We start from the raw sequence: 15,944 nt of genomic DNA, 5'->3' as shown, positions 1-15,944 counted from the left end.
CTTTGGGAATCCAAGGACCTACATCTGTGTCTAGCACCATAGAAGTGTAGGTCAAACCTTAAACGTCAGTTTAATTCCAGTAAGCATTTAGTACACACATTAGCTCGAATATGTGGATTGCTCCAATGTCAATAGTTCGAATTGAATTGCCAATAAACTGCAAAACGAACTAATGTGGATAAAATTGGGGAAATGAATCGGATTACACTCTATTAAAAGCAATTGCCACTATTATTCCCACAACAAAGAACATTGTCTGTACTTTTTCAAATGGTTTTAATGGGTGAGGTGGACCGTAAGAGTGAAGGAAGGAGAAAATTTTTTTCATGTTCTGCAAAGCTAAATACTTCTAGAAGAATTATTTTACCCTTTCTGTTTTCCCCCGTTTTTATTTTAAAGAAAATTCTTATCAAATCTTTAGATCAAGTTCTTTCACCTTTTCCTTATGTGGTTTCTTTAAGAAAACAAAATAATCGAAAAATTAATCGTTATCACTTACCTTAACCATATCTGCCATCAAAGCAACTTCTGCACCCAGTGCAGTTAATGGTGCTCCTTCATTTTGCTTTATGGATCTTCTTAGCTGCTTCGCTTGTGACACAAACATTGACGTTACTGCTTTAGCCCAGATATGTAGATTTGCACATATCGACGTTGCCAGAAATGCGAAAACTACATACATTGCCACCAGGATATTTTCTCTATTTACTTGATTTGGATAGGCGAAGTAGACCACGATCAAGGCAATACCAGTGATCAACGCAAGAAGACATATTTCGAATATTAGCACTATTGGTATACAACACATACGTCGCAGCCGCGTCCCTGAAGAAGATTTGAGCGGTTTCGGCCGAAACGCTCGATACAACCGTGTTGATAACGATCCGTAGTGAGATTCAACAGCCTCGAATAGTAACGCCAACATGTGCCCGACAGCACCTTCACCAGATGGGGCGGCACTGCTTGCTTCTGCAAAGTGAAAGCGTACTGGTTTCGGTTGTGAATCACTTTGAGCACCAGGCGGATGGCAGAATGCTACCTGCAGGAGTAGAAAATTAACTTTTCAATATGTTTTGTGCTACACTTGAAAAATAAAAAGAAAAGCTAATCATACAAAAAGGCGGATGACGGCTATAATTTTATGCTAGAAAAGATTTATTTGTTCTGTTTACCTGCAAAATTAGTCTCAGTCGACCAATCCTTTTTCCAATTCCACGATATAAAGAATATGCCCAATAAGCATCATATCTCCGCCCCAGGAACTTAATCATTATTATTATAAAATAGACAACAAGAAGAAATATTACAGCCGTGCATACACCCCAAATGGCTGACCATGACCCTAAACCTATTATTGTCCCAAAAAGTATGGAAATATGAAGGCAAACTACAAATAAAAGCCACTGAGCTTTGACAGGAGGTTCAGCCCATTGTCTGGCAAAATTGTTCATTTCCTCGCGTAATTTCGTAAGTAAGAAACTTTTGCCGCTTCCCCATTTAGCATATAAGCCTACTGTTATTGGAGTTGATAACGTCGGCTCGCTAAGTACATCCGCCAATGCCGAGGAATATAATTCATAGCCCAGCATCCCTTCAGAATCTTCGTTTGCATTTAAACGACGGGCACCGAACACCTGACCTAGAATCGTCTTCTGATGAAGAGTGTCAATTGCATATGGTGTCTCGCCAGATTTGTTCGCTCGATACAGTAACTGACTGTTCTTAGGATTTCGCAGAAGTGCTTCGACTATAGCTTTTGATCTTGCTCGCATCGCAATATGTAAGCATGTATCACCTCTCCTATCACTAGCACTGACTTTTGCGCGTCTATCCAGTAAAAGTTGTACAATTTCGAGATTGCGATTTCGAACTGCTCGCAGAAGAGGTGTATCACCGTCTTTTGTTGATAACTCTAGATCGGGGTTAGATGACAAAAGGAGCTTTACTATGCCCGTGTGACCTTTCTCTACAGCAGTGTATAAGGCAGTTTTACGATCCTTTCCTTGGATATCAACATCAGCATGCTTTTTTAATAACGCTTCTACGACACCTCTGTGCCCTCCTTTGACAGCGTGGATGAGTGGTGTGTCCCCGGCACGATCTTGGATGTTGATGTATGCTCCTGCTGCCATTAATGCCGTTGATATTTCCTGAAATATATGGTATTCTTGATTTCATACTTTTTTTTTTCCTATGAGTATGACTACTTGAAATCCCTCTTTAGCTGCTATGGCCAAGGCTGTCAGACCATCTTTATCTAAAGCATTTACATTCGGTCTTTTCTCTAACAGCAGCGTTACAATTTCAAGATAGCCCCCAGAAACAGCAACAAGTAACGGTGTCCATGAGTACATTCCAGCAGTATCAACATTTGCGCCAGCCTTTAAAAGCATTTCAACAATCTCAACGTTTCCTTTCCGACAAGTCCATACAAGAGCCGTGGTACCATACTGCAAAATTATTGGTATCGGACAATTAGAAATGTTCTTGAAATCTGAAATAAATACCAACCTTGTCTCCAACATTGACTTTCGCACCACGATGGATCAGCATTTGTACGATATCCTTGTGACCTCGTCCGGCCGCCCATAATAGCGGCCCCAGATGGTAGTTACCATGCGCAAAAATATCAGCTCCTTTTTCTAGAAGTAAAGCCACGGTCTGAGTGTGCCCTTTGTATGCGCTCCACACAAGTGCAGTCCAGCCACCCTAGAAAAATTCAGAAGATATAAAATAGGCAAAAATTTATCTTAATGAAATAAAAATAACTTACCATGTCTCTATGCTCAACATCTGCATCATGCTCAAGAAGCATTTGAACGATGTCCAAGTGGCCATTCTTAGCGGCATATAACAGCGCCGTCCAGTTGTCCAAGTCTTCGGCATTAACGTCAGCACCTCGAGTAATAAATTCACGAACGAACGGCGTAAGACCACGTCCTGCTGCGATCATAAGTACGGTAGCTCCATTCTATTATACAAAGTAAGTAATGATCAGTCTTTGTAGCGGAGTCGGAACGTCTTATATGTGCAGTTAATTACCTCATCACGGTCATCAACCGGCAGATGACGAGTATCTAAGAAGGTTTTGAGACCAGGCAAGTCATTTGAGTCGATATATTGCAGAAGTGCTCTATGTCCAAGTGAACCCATAGAGTCGCCGTACCGATTGAGCGTCTAGAAATAGAAATTCCTTCAATTAGAAGAGATGGCATGCTGGGTTCAAAGAAATCATAGTCTTTTTGCGGGATTCTGGTAGACATTAAGCGAAGATATCCCAACAGTAGTTGGGTTGATGAAGCAACTTATTAAATAGCAACTAATTATAGCCTATGGAACTCGCTTATTTGAGATGTATTTTTTTCCTAGCACATTACTGTTATTGTCAGTTTCTGAAGAGTGTTATTAATGGCAAGCAGTATACATTCAGGGCGTCTGTGTTTCTATGCTACCGAGCAACACTCATTTACTACAATACTTAATAATAATTACGGTACACATGTTCCTCAGATGAGTTGTTCTGAAAACCTTAAATCACTCTACAGGATTAGTTTGGTTATTTTCAGGAGGCAGCAGTAAATATAAATTGCTATTTTTAGGTAATAATAACAAAAATTTGTTTGGTGTTGTGTGCAGTTTGCGATGTTCATAATGAAAGTTTTGGTTTATGTCAACACTTTCAATCAGTTAAGTTTTAATCTGGAAGTCACAGGACTAACATCCATATATGATCCGAAATTTGGCCCAAAAAGAAATTACCAACTTAAATTTTTTGTTGTTTAGCAACTCATCGCGAATCTAACAAATCAGTATTATTAAGCGATTGTTAATTGTCTGAAATCGAGCACTTAAAACAACAAAGTCTATGTACGGAGTTCTCCCATGGAAGTTCGATAAGATATTATTTCCTCCTGATGTATCCATTCTTATTAACGAATGTTTACGCGACGAATTAACACTTGATTGCATTTTAAAATAGTACAAAAGTTTCGTTTATAGAAAGATCAATGAAATTAGGGAAAGTTGTCTCGTATCGGAGCGCGTGATCATAGATAACACTATTGTTTCCATCGATTGATTGAAATTTATTTTTGTCTTTAATTAGTCTATTGGAAGCGGAACAGAATCCCATGTGATTGCGCTAAAAATACTTAGATATGATTGTACTTAAGTTAATAATCATCTGCTTCTTCATTAGAGATATGTCTTCTGTACACTCCTTTGTGGAGAGTAGGGCATTCACCCAACTTTTCCTTTTTTTGTCTCCTTAATTTACGCACTGGAGTTTAAGAACACATGCACCAAAAAGGATTTGTAATTTGTAGGCTAGCAATCTGCATATTTCGCTGCTTCCCACCAAAACGTCAACAGTACCTTGGATAGATACAGAGCTCACAGCTCCACACAGCGCCACTCACTAACGAAAGCCTCGTGGATGTCCTCCTACTAGGGCGAGAATACCAACGTTTAGGCTGTGCATTCTGGGCCTAAGTAAAGTGAGATAGTGGGACTTCTCTAAATCTTTATACTTTTGTACTTTGGAATGTCTAGTGATGGTAGATGTAAATCCCGTGTTTAATTGTTACTGACACTCTCGTTAAGGAACATTACAATTGCCCACGGCTTTGCAGCAGAAGGATGGTTTTAATAAGCAACTCACGAAGTTTAGGCGAGGTTTTGAAAAGGAGACTTTGTGATGGTGATGGGTGATCTGAATGTCAAGGTGGGCTTTGATAGTACCTTGCTCGGGCATGTGACGGGGAGGCATGAACTTGGTGATCGTGACACCAATGGTGAAAGATTTGGAGACTTTTGTAATTTTTACCGAATCTTCACCACCGAGCCACTGTCCTCGAACAGTTAAAATCAGTTATGTTTCAACTGACCAGCATCAAACATCATTAGGAGTTATCTGTTGAATATGCATAGCAAAGGAGGTATTGATATCAATTTCTAAGTGGACCTTCATTTGAAGATTGTTTCCCTTCGCTTACATGTCGCTCCTACTTCTGTTCGCGGGAGAATAGAGCATCGGCCCCAAACTAAGTCTGTTTGGGTCGCAAACGACACAAACACTGAGCAACTTGGCCGAGAATATTGATAAATATTGGCTGCCACCAAAAGTGCCGCGGGTGAATTTGACGCATCACGAAAGATTCATAGATGATTCTAAGCCTTCTGATAGTCTTACGAAGGATGTTCACTATGGATAGCAAAGACAATAACTAAAATAATTCTGGAGCGCATCAAAGAACACCTTGAAAGCTTGATTGACTCTCTGTCAGGTTAGCTTCTTTTCTGGATTCTCCTGTATCGAACACATTAACACCCGTCGGATCATTGTTTGACAGTAGGCAGAGTTAAGATCACCGCATCACCTGCTTTTCATCGAGAAGGCTTTCGACAGCGCCAACAGGAAGTTTATTTAGAATGCTTTTTGTAGGAGGAGCACTCCAGAGAAACAGGAATCGCTACTATCTGAGCGACATATGGATGGCACAAAATTTCACGTGCGTCATCGAGGTAAAATCTCAGAGGAATTTAAAGTCCAAAACAAAGTCCGTGAGGGTTGTAATTTACCACCTTTTACTCGTCGTTATCGGTGACGTACTTCATGTTGCCTTGACTGGAGGACGTGCAGGAGTTCAATGTCGTCTTTTCTCAAAGACCACAACTTCGCTTTATTGCTTCACTCACTGAGTCTTAGTCCTTGATAAAAAAATTCTGGATTTGAAAAGGAAGCAAGCAAAGTCGGACAGAAGCCAAATATTAATCGAACCAAGGTTTTCCAATGCATGTGGAAAGAGGTCACCATTGTTACTCGGAAGCTCCGACCTTTCCTCAACACATGTCTACGTCTGAGACAATAAAAATTAAGAGCTTTGCCGGTGTACGGATCCCGTAGGAAAATGAAGTGGCAGTGGATAGATTATGCATTGGGGAAGGACGATAACTCCATTGTGATTATGCTGTGCAATGGAATACATTATCTCAGGGTGATCCCCCGTGTGGATCGCCCTAGAACGCCATGCCGCAAAACAGTGGAGGAAGAGTGCATGTTTCTTGGAACATCATAGGGGACGCGTAAATGCACAACCAGGAATTCACAACGATGGAATATAAATGCGATCGTTTCACTATGTCTATATAGGAGCTTATGGCAACCATTATCTTACTTAATGTTGTGCAAGTAATAGCGGGGAGAAAATCAGGAAAAACACCCTTTTACAAAGTTGGGGGGAGAGTCGAGAGCCACGAGATGAAGTGGTTGATGCTCAACTAACGCGACCAGTTAAAAAAACTTCAATCTATGAAAGCTCCTATACAAATATCTAGGAATCCAAGTTATCAAAGAAGTTGGTTTGCGGTATGATGATCGAGTTAGTTGAGGGGCTTCCTCTTGATTTCATGCCCCGCGGAGGTTTGAATGGTGATTACATTATGGGTGTTTATATTTGGCTCTGTGTTTGTCTCATTGCTATAGGTTTATCACTTACAGGGCATAAACGTAATGAAGAAAAAACAAGAAAGGGGAGGGGAGGATATGCGGAAGTCTTATCCTCAAATGAATAAATATAGGGCACATTTATATAATAATCTTTCCAAGAGGTAGCGAATTTTTTCAGAAAGTTCCAATGATTTTTATTTGTTAAGAAAGATCTTATACCGATTGTTGCGCCGTTGATGACGATGATTAATTGTTGATAAATGTTGACACGTAGAAATTGTCAATTCTAGCTTTCTTCCTGCTAGTTTTTCTCCGAATATATACACGTAATTAAGAGTTATATTCTGCATGGCTAGATAGTATGATGCAGTTTTTGAAATAAAAAATCCGAAAATTATATTAGTTTGTTTGTTATCTAGATATTAGGAAGCTTATCAAGTTTACTTTGGAATTATTTAAGGAATTTCAAACTTCTGAGAGTTAATAATAATTACGTCAAACTTAAGCTAATAACTTCTTTCCAGGTAATCTATCTCTTACGAATTCAGCTTAGAAACGTCAATTAATTTCGTCAATTTAATTTGATTAGAATTTGAAGTGGATGATTATATTGATATTATCGAATTATGTATTTCGGGATTGATATGGGATTATATGCACGCCAAATTCAAGAGATAAATTGATTACACAACATGACTTGATCATTTTTGGATACTGAATCCAATTATCCAATTAATTTTTTCATATTGCGCACTATTTTTCAGCAATTTTAATGCATTTATGGCTATCATAATCGTAAGAGAAAACCAGGAAAACAGAGGTTGAATTAAAGAAAAACCAGCTTAAATGTGTATATAAAATACAATAATCTTAAAAATTCGGATTTTGTAAGCTACGTGGACTTCTCATAAGATGTTTCCGTAGTTCTGTAGTTTCACGATGAAGGGTCCAAGAGTAATCACCAATCATGTTTACATTTGAATGACCTTAATGACGTTTTTTTACTTTTTTAATATCCTGGTCAAAACGTTAGCCTTACCGTTCGCTTATTGTACCAAGATTTTTTCAGGGAAAAAATATAGGTGTGGCTTTGAGAAGTGAACCTTCAAACTAATATTACACCTAAATTCATGGAATTTGCTCAAGATATGCCGAATTATATTTTGAGAGGAAGGTTAATGACCGTTTACTCAATTACAACTGGCGATTTTATCGTTGACAAAACCATTAAAGAACTAGGAAGAGTAGTGACAATTGTTTAGAAATCATGAGAGAATCTAAAAGATTTGCTATTATATTGTTCAAAAAATAAACAGAACTAAAAAGAAAAATTGTCCACAACGTTTCAGTCCCGACACTTCAGTACCACCAATTTGATCCCATTAATTAGATCTTGGCCTTTCGATTTCCCCCAAATCAGTCTAATAGTCTAGAAACATACTAACATATAATAAAATAAGGCCATAAACAAATCGGGAAAGCGGACGGTTTTGGTATTTATTTTATAAAAACATTTGAGTGAGCATTTGTTCCATTAGTACCTAGCAGTTAATGTATATATATAGGTATTAAATCAGAATATTCACTTTCGCGTGCTACCAACATTGAAAGCCTTAGAATTTGCCCTGCAGTGATAACTTTCATCTATTATAACTTGGTAGGACCATGCTTTATATTATAACTTATGTTACTGATTCTAGGATGAACTTAAAAGGGAATTTGCAGTCAATTGCTAAAAATGATGGTGTTGCACTATTATTAACTTTATTTGAACAGATATCGGTACGGAGAGTATTTCGGAGCCTTGTCACCATATAGTGACTACTTCGTGATTTTTTCCAGTTGGTGGTTTCTGAAAATGCGTCCATCAAAGAAATGACCACTTTTAGCTCCGCCCTCTCTTCAGATCAGATCAGATATCAGAACTGAGACCAGCTTTGAAAAGTCCTAATCAAGGCCCTTCATTTGATAACCCACATGACTATGAATAGTAGAAATTGGCGGCTCAGTGGCTCCGTAAATTGTCATCTCGTAGAGTGAAAATCTTCTTTATCTCGTTATTCCTAGTTTTTTATTTCTTTAAAAGTCCACTATTAGTGCCAAATATTATTCCAATTATGCCAAGCATGCACAATGTTTCCCGAGATTCAAAGTTCTTTCTAAATTCGGTTAATGAGAGAATGGAAAAGCGTTTGGGTTTCAATTTACCTAACAAGGTTTTGGGTTCCCATAAAAGTATTTTCACTTTTTAAGGTTTTGTGTAAAGCAAAACGCATTTTTCGCGAAGACGGTTATAGTGATTGGCACCAAATTTATTGAAAAGGTGCGAACTGTGAGCACTTATGCATACGGTGGCTTACATCCTTTTACGTTGAAATGAAGGGGTTCCCCATACATGCAAAACGGGGTTGTAAATTGTTTTTCCACCAAATATAGTCATGTGGGATAATAAGTACTTTCCGTACTTTCCGAAGCCGGACTTAGTTTTGACATGTGTTGGAAAGGTGGGGAGTGCGGGGGTTGACAGTGATCATCTCTTTAACGGACCCATTCTCAGAAACTACCCGACCGAAAAATTTGAAAAAAATCAAGAGGCTGCCACTATATGGTGCCTAGGCTCCGAAATACTCTCTAATATCCTTTCAAATAAAGTTAATAATAGTATATTATTACAATTTTTAGTAATTTGCTGCAAATTCCTACTTAAGATGGTCATCCCGTGTGTCGGATCCGCGGGGACGTATTTTTTTTTTATATCAATTGTATCTAGATATAGTGTAGAATATATGGACAAAGTGATTTTTTGATATTCGGAGTCGTTTGGAAATTATAGTGTTATACACGTAATAAGTCCCATGCCAGATTTATGTCGATCGTCGTAATAAAGCTCGTATTTATCGCCCCGAATGACGTTCGAATGACTTCGTTCTAATCATAAGAATTGAAGCCAAGGCTTGACATGTGTTTCTTGAAGAAACCTAAGGTTTTATGGGCTAGGTATAGCAGATTAATGGTCAGTTAAGATTTTATGGCTAAAAACCACATTCTACCTTTTAAATGCGTTTTTCTCGAAACTGCATATTGAAAATCTGCTGCCACCATAGCTCAAAATCTACCCAACCAAAATCCTTTACAATTTCCACGACTTATTCAGAATATATTTCTACGGTCCGCAAACTAGGGTAATTGCGATTCATTCAGTCGTTTTTTCAGGTTTTGTGTAAACACAAAACCTTATTCAAATCGGTTTACTGTCTGTCTGTCTGTCCGTCACACGCATTTTTCTCGGAGACGGTTATAGCGATTGACATCAAATTTGGTAGAAAGGTGGGAACTGTGAACGCTCACGCATACAGTGAATTACATCCTTCTACGTCGAATTTAAGGGGGGGTCCCCATACATGCAAAAGGGGGGTGTAAAATTTTTTTTCATCAAATATAGTCATGTGGGGTATCAAATTAAACGTCTCGATTAGTACTTTTCCAAGCCGATCTTAGTTTTGACATTCGTTGGAAGGGTGGAGAGCGCGGGGGATTGAAAGTGATCACTTCTTTAAGGGGGCCATTCTCAGAAACTATCAAACCCAAAAATCTGAAAAAAATCAGGAGGCTGCCACTATATGGTGTCTGGGCTCCGAAATACCTTCCATGCTGATATCTGTTTAAATAAAGTTAATAATAGTATATTAATACAATTTTTTGTAATTGGTTAGAAACCCCCCTTAAGTTCATCCTAGTACCATGAAATTTTGCAGTGATATAGGCTAAGATCATGCTCTATATTATATAGAGCATGATCTTACCAAGTTTGGTGGAAATCGCACTATTACTAACAAAGTTATAATACCTCAAATTTGTTGTTTCTTTGAAAATTGAAGACTATGAATGTCAATATCACCCGAAAGTGGATACTCTCACATAATAGATGGATATATTACGTGCTACGTACTAAGAAATACACAAAACCTTTCGTACCTGAAGCGTCCAGCTTCCGGTTTCCCGACTTGTTTATTCATTAAAGAAGCCTCGAAAAAACACCAAAATTCACAAATATGTTAAAATGCCGTTTACTTTTTTTTTTAAAATGGTCGCAGCGCCCTTTAGAGTGGCAGCAGAAAAACACCTTTTTTTGAGATGGGTGTATAAATTGCTCTGTATTTCAATAATGAACTATGCTATCGGGCTGAAAAAATTATTATGCATGCTCAAGGTATTAATAAATATATGGTCAAAAATTCGTATTTCTATCTTTATCCAGTTCTTCACGAAAAATTTCTAAAGAAAGCGAAAAAACGGCCTTCACACGGGATGACCCCCTTAAATTCATCCTAGCACCACGAAATTTTGCAGTAATTTGGTTTGGTGGAAATCGCACTATTACTAACAAAGTTATAACAAGTCAAAGTTGTTGCTTCTTTGCAAATTCAAGACTGAATGTCAATATCACCTGAAAGTGGATACTCCCGCATAATATTATATATGCATATATTGCGTGCTACGTACTAATGGGGCTAATGCACAATCAAATGTCTTTATATAAGAAGTACACAAAAACTTTCATACCTGAAGCTTCCCGACTTGTTTGATCTTTATGTTCGCCAACAATCATGTTATAGAAAACCATGTTACGCAGAAAGAATCAACCATAATTTGGATGTATTTTTCAAAAGAGCTCGAATCGCTGCGTGATTATCAGAAAGTGCTAGATTTTTTTTGACTTGAGAAGCAAAACAGTGATGAGTTTTGTTTCAAAGAAAGGTACAGTGTGAAAGATTCTTATCCGAAGTCCTTATTATTTGGAATAAGACCAAAAGTTTACGAGTTGCTTTGTTTTCAGATCTCAAGGACAATATTAAAATTGTAGGCTTTCGATCCAAGTATTACTTTCCTTCAATGATTTTTTAGTCTCTCATATAATGTCCAAGTCTATATATTGCACTACCTGTTCACAAACGACATCTTTTGCAGATAAATGTAGAGATGGACAAACTTTTTGAAAAGAAGTTGGGGTCAAGGGGGATTCACACTTCCCCGCCTGACTTGAATTCAATCGATCGTCCGGAGGAACAGCTGGAGAAGGATAGTGAACAACTTTATTTTGTATACCAAATCTCTACTGTAGGAATACTGTTCGTGAATAATAATTTAGAATATTAATGAACATTGGGCCACCAATAAAAATGCTCTTTTCATGGGCAAAGCAAATCGTGGAACGTAAGGGATTAAAGTCTCTATTGATCTCTGCGAGCGATTTTATTTTTATTAGGTAGAATTTCAGAGAAATTTTTGGTCCAAAGTGGATCCCGCCATGGTTGTATCTTGTCACCGATATTATTTCTTCTTGTTATCAATGACGTTCCTCCCATTGATATTTCTAAATGGCGCCGGGGGCTTAAATATACCATAACATCTTTCCTTAAATACCTCGACTACGGTGATGATATCTACTTACTTTCTCATCGAGTCATGGACCTTGATCATTTGAAACTGAAGGTAAAACCTAAACCCAGGTTCTCAGTTTGAGGGGCTATCCGCTCTTGCTATTTGCATTATGGTCAGAACATTAATGACATCGAATTATTTTTATATTCATTGTTTCTGCCGATGACGGAACCAAACTAGATGCAGCTTGTGTTGATAGCACTAAATCCTTGTTGTCCAAAATTTGCAAATGAAATTGTTGTTCCATCATGTTTCGTCAATTTCTTGCGCTGCTACATGGGAGTAGGACATGGAAATTGACCATTATTGTTGCTCAACTTGAATCAATTCATGTTTGCAATGTCTCATTGGTATATTCTGGCTTCGACAGGGGTTCTGGGGTATTCTGGGTTTGTAGTTACGCCACGCAATGGAACCTTCTGACACAAAGTAGACGGCGAGAGGGTCGTGGTGTGGGAGGAGTACAAGCTTCTTGGAAAATCAGTGGGAGGAACTGAGGCAAATAGCCACAAACGGACAGCGATGACACGTAAGTGCGATTGACGCAGTTTTCTTATTGTCGTATTTAATAATGTATATGTGTGGTCAGCTTACAAAAGTGCGAAAAGAAGAAGGACGAGCATCAAAATCCGTAACGCAGCAGGTTAATGTCTAACCAAATTGGTCATCTAATAGAAAATTCCCCTCTATGAAAACTTTTATGAAAAGTATCTAGGAGTCCAAATTATCAAAGTAGTGGGTTTACGGTATTATGGTCAAAGTGTTTCGAGCATGCCCCATCCGACGTCGAACCTTCGCTGCATCATGGGTGTGTATTTTTTTTGGCTCGTAACTTTACCACGTACATAACAAATGTGATCATGATGAAACTGAAACAGAGTTTCATCGAAAATGGATTAGTTTAAAAACCATAAGAAATTCGGGGCTATTTAGATGGCCTATGCTCAAAGGATTGAAGATGAGACATATGTAACTAACACCGCCTCAAAGAGATAATGAATTTTTTCGCATATTACGATCGTTTTTACGGTTTCATTTTTAAAAAGTAGAGTGTCATATTTATCAAATTGATATATGCTTGCAAAATCATCAAGTTTCAGGTTTATCACAGTGACACGTGACGAGTGGGAGTTCAAAGGTTTCGAACATCTGCTTGCACAGCTTAACCGAGAATAGAAAAATGTTGTTTTTTGATTTTAGTAGAATATAATCAATTATAAGCTTCGAATCATTAAGTAGGACCTTGATTTATAATAGTTCAATTTTTTTCAGACTAAATTATCCGAAAAAAAAGGGAAAATCTTCAATTCCCACTGTTGATAAATGGATTCGGTGGACCATTTCTATTTCTAACCAATTCCGTAAGGTGATATCTAATTAAGAATTATATTTTGCAATAGATATATGAAATAAAAGAAACGAAAATTACGCCAGCTTATTTGTTTGGTTACAAAGGAGCTTATTAAATTTGCTTTAAAATTTCAAGCTTCTGAGAGTCAAACGTAAGTTGATAAATTCTTTATACAGAATTTATTTGATACTAGTTCAGCTTAGAAACGTCAATTAATTTCGTCAATTTAATTTGATGACAAGTTGAATTGGGCGACCATTTCGATATCCGATAATTATGCATTTCATCACTGATATGGGAATATAGGTAAGGCTATCGACTACATAGAGTTATGGAGATTAATTGATTACACAAGCCAACCAAAAACAAGTTTCCACAAACTTATTGGGCAATTCAGATTGATTTAATGGCTTTAAGGGTGCAATTTTTCCTTTTGCGTACCATTTTCGTTCAATCTTAATGCATTTCTGGTTACCATAATTGTATGAAATAACCAAACAAGTCGGGAAACCGGAAGCTCGGCGCTTCAGGTATGCAAGGTTTTGCTTGCTTCTTCTGTATTTTGGATTCTGACGTTTTAGAAATAAACGGGAAAGACTGCGGTATTAGGACTAATCACAGGAAACTCTTTTAAGAGTGATTTCCAGTTTGTTAATTTTAAAAAACCGATTTTGTTTTGTCTCTTTCTAATTTGGAAACTCTTAGGAATGTGCCTTGGGTTTTTGATAAATTATCTAAAGTTTTGGGTATTTCTCGAGTTGCAGTGCGTCAAACTCGCATTACACCATAATTAGGGATTATTTTTTGTTATACGACAGTTTTTTTAAAATAAAAAATTCGAAAATTACGGCAGTTTATTTGTAATCTAGATGTTATGAAACGCATCAACCTTGCTTTAGAATTATATATTTAATAAAATTTAAGCTTCCGAGAATTAAATTTATAACGTTGAAAATATCTGGAACGAAAAATATAATTACGTCAAATTCAAACTAATAAATTCCTCCCAGAGAATCTACTTTATACGAATTCAGTTTAGAAACGTCAATTAATTTCGCCAATTCAATTTGATTACGATTTGGGTGATTTCAATGATATTATCGAATTACGTACTTCGGCATTGGCATGGGATTATAGGTAAGACCAGCAATTATATGCACGGCGAATTAAGGAGAGTGCCCGGTACGGCTGAGGGGTTTTGCAGATTTTTGGGGATTTCCTGGATTAATTCGAACTCCACTGCTGTTTTGTATTTAGTTGGATTAGTTTTAGGCCATTAATCACATAATATCTTGGCAATTACAATATTTTGGTTCTCGTGATTTGGTTTTAGTATTTTATATCTTTTTAAACTTATAAAACCAATGTCATTGGGGCTTCCAGAAGAATTTACGTACCCGTAATTCTGCAATGTCACGTTATAAGTCATAATTTCAGCGCATAGGCTTAAGGATAAACAGTCGTTGGAAATTGGAAAAATGTGTAAAACAAAACCTTATTAAAATCGATTCACTGGCTGTCTGCCTGTCTGTCTGTCACACGCACTTTTCTCCAAAACGGCTAAACCGATCCGAAAGAAATTTAGTGGATAGATGGGAACTATAAAATGCCATGCATACAGCGAGTGACATAGGTGGAATTTAAAGGGGGGTCCCCATACATGCAAAAAAAATTTCACCGGATATAGTCGTGTAGGGTATCAAATGAGAGGTCTCGATTAGCACTTTCCGAAACTGACATTAGTTTTGGCGCGAGTAAGGAGACAAAATGTACGCACTTAAAGTGAGGCAAGGCTCATTTTCGGAAACTAGCCAACTCAAAAACTCAACAAAAATCAGGATGGTGCGATTAGATGAAATCTAGGCCCCAAAATGTGTCCCATTCTGGACAGGTTACTGCAGCTGACAGCACTGAGCAATTTAAATATCTTGAGTCAACGCTATCAGCCAATGGAGAACTGCGGTATGCTCCTCACAAAAGGAAACACAAAACCTTTTATACCTGGAGCGTCAAGCTTCCGGTTTCCCGACTTGTTTTTATTGTAATATCCAAGTACTTCGTATGTAACGATTACCATGGACATGTTAAGTTTTCGTAGAATGCAACTGCGCTCAAGCATTTAGATTCTAGCCAAGGTGTACGTAATAAAGCTTACGAAATATTTATTACTTTCGGGGAATGGTATTTGGAAAAATGGAGGATTTTCATTATTGTTGGGTATAATACGATGGTATTTTTGCCAAGCCTCTTAGAATAAACAATTAGAAAGACCATAATTCTGGTAAATTTGATTCATAGTACAAAAGGCTCGAGAGGAATGTACTTTCAATCACTCGCGAATTGCTAGAAAGTGGTAATTGATGGATTATCGTGATGTTCAAGCGACGGAAGGGAAACAATGTCAAATATGAGAGTATTCTGGGAGCGAAGGACTGGGAAACTTCCCGGAGAGCCTTACGGCTTTAATACTGATATTGTGAAAAAGGCTCATACCATATCTAGAAAAACGGAATAATTTTGAAATTCAAAAAAGACTAATAAGTGTTAAAGTGCAAACAACGTTATCCCTGGGCTCATTAAGGTTCTGGCTATCCAAAGAAACTGGTACCGCTGAGAGAATGCAAAGGTCGTTAATGTGATTTTTTACAGTTTTCAAGGTTTTGTGTAAAAACACCTACTGAGATGAAATTTGGTGCACAAATG

The 15,944-nt window shown here is 37.6% G+C and overlaps 1 protein-coding gene across 9 annotated transcripts in view; it reads right to left on the bottom strand.

Annotated features, from left to right (window-relative positions):
* Window positions 1-15,944, bottom strand: part of LOC119661442 (kinase D-interacting substrate of 220 kDa) — a 164,546-nt gene that overhangs the window by 17,476 nt on the left and 131,126 nt on the right. For all 9 annotated transcript variants that reach the window (XM_038070827.1, XM_038071035.1, XM_038071110.1 and 6 more), the window contains 6 exons: window positions 3,043-3,177; window positions 2,774-2,971; window positions 2,512-2,709; window positions 2,208-2,450; window positions 1,173-2,150; window positions 500-1,039 (listed from right to left, as the gene is read on the bottom strand). In XM_038070827.1, coding sequence (XP_037926755.1) covers window positions 500-1,039; window positions 1,173-2,150; window positions 2,208-2,450; window positions 2,512-2,709; window positions 2,774-2,971; window positions 3,043-3,177 — 2,292 coding nt within the window. The remainder of the gene's footprint in view (window positions 1-499; window positions 1,040-1,172; window positions 2,151-2,207; window positions 2,451-2,511; window positions 2,710-2,773; window positions 2,972-3,042; window positions 3,178-15,944) is intronic.

The sequence above is a fragment of the Hermetia illucens genome, chromosome 1, assembly GCF_905115235.1.
Source record: "Hermetia illucens chromosome 1, iHerIll2.2.curated.20191125, whole genome shotgun sequence".
NCBI lineage: Eukaryota > Metazoa > Arthropoda > Insecta > Diptera > Stratiomyidae > Hermetia > Hermetia illucens.
Note: the sequence above shows the minus strand (reverse complement) of the source record. Positions and strands in the feature narration are given on the sequence as shown.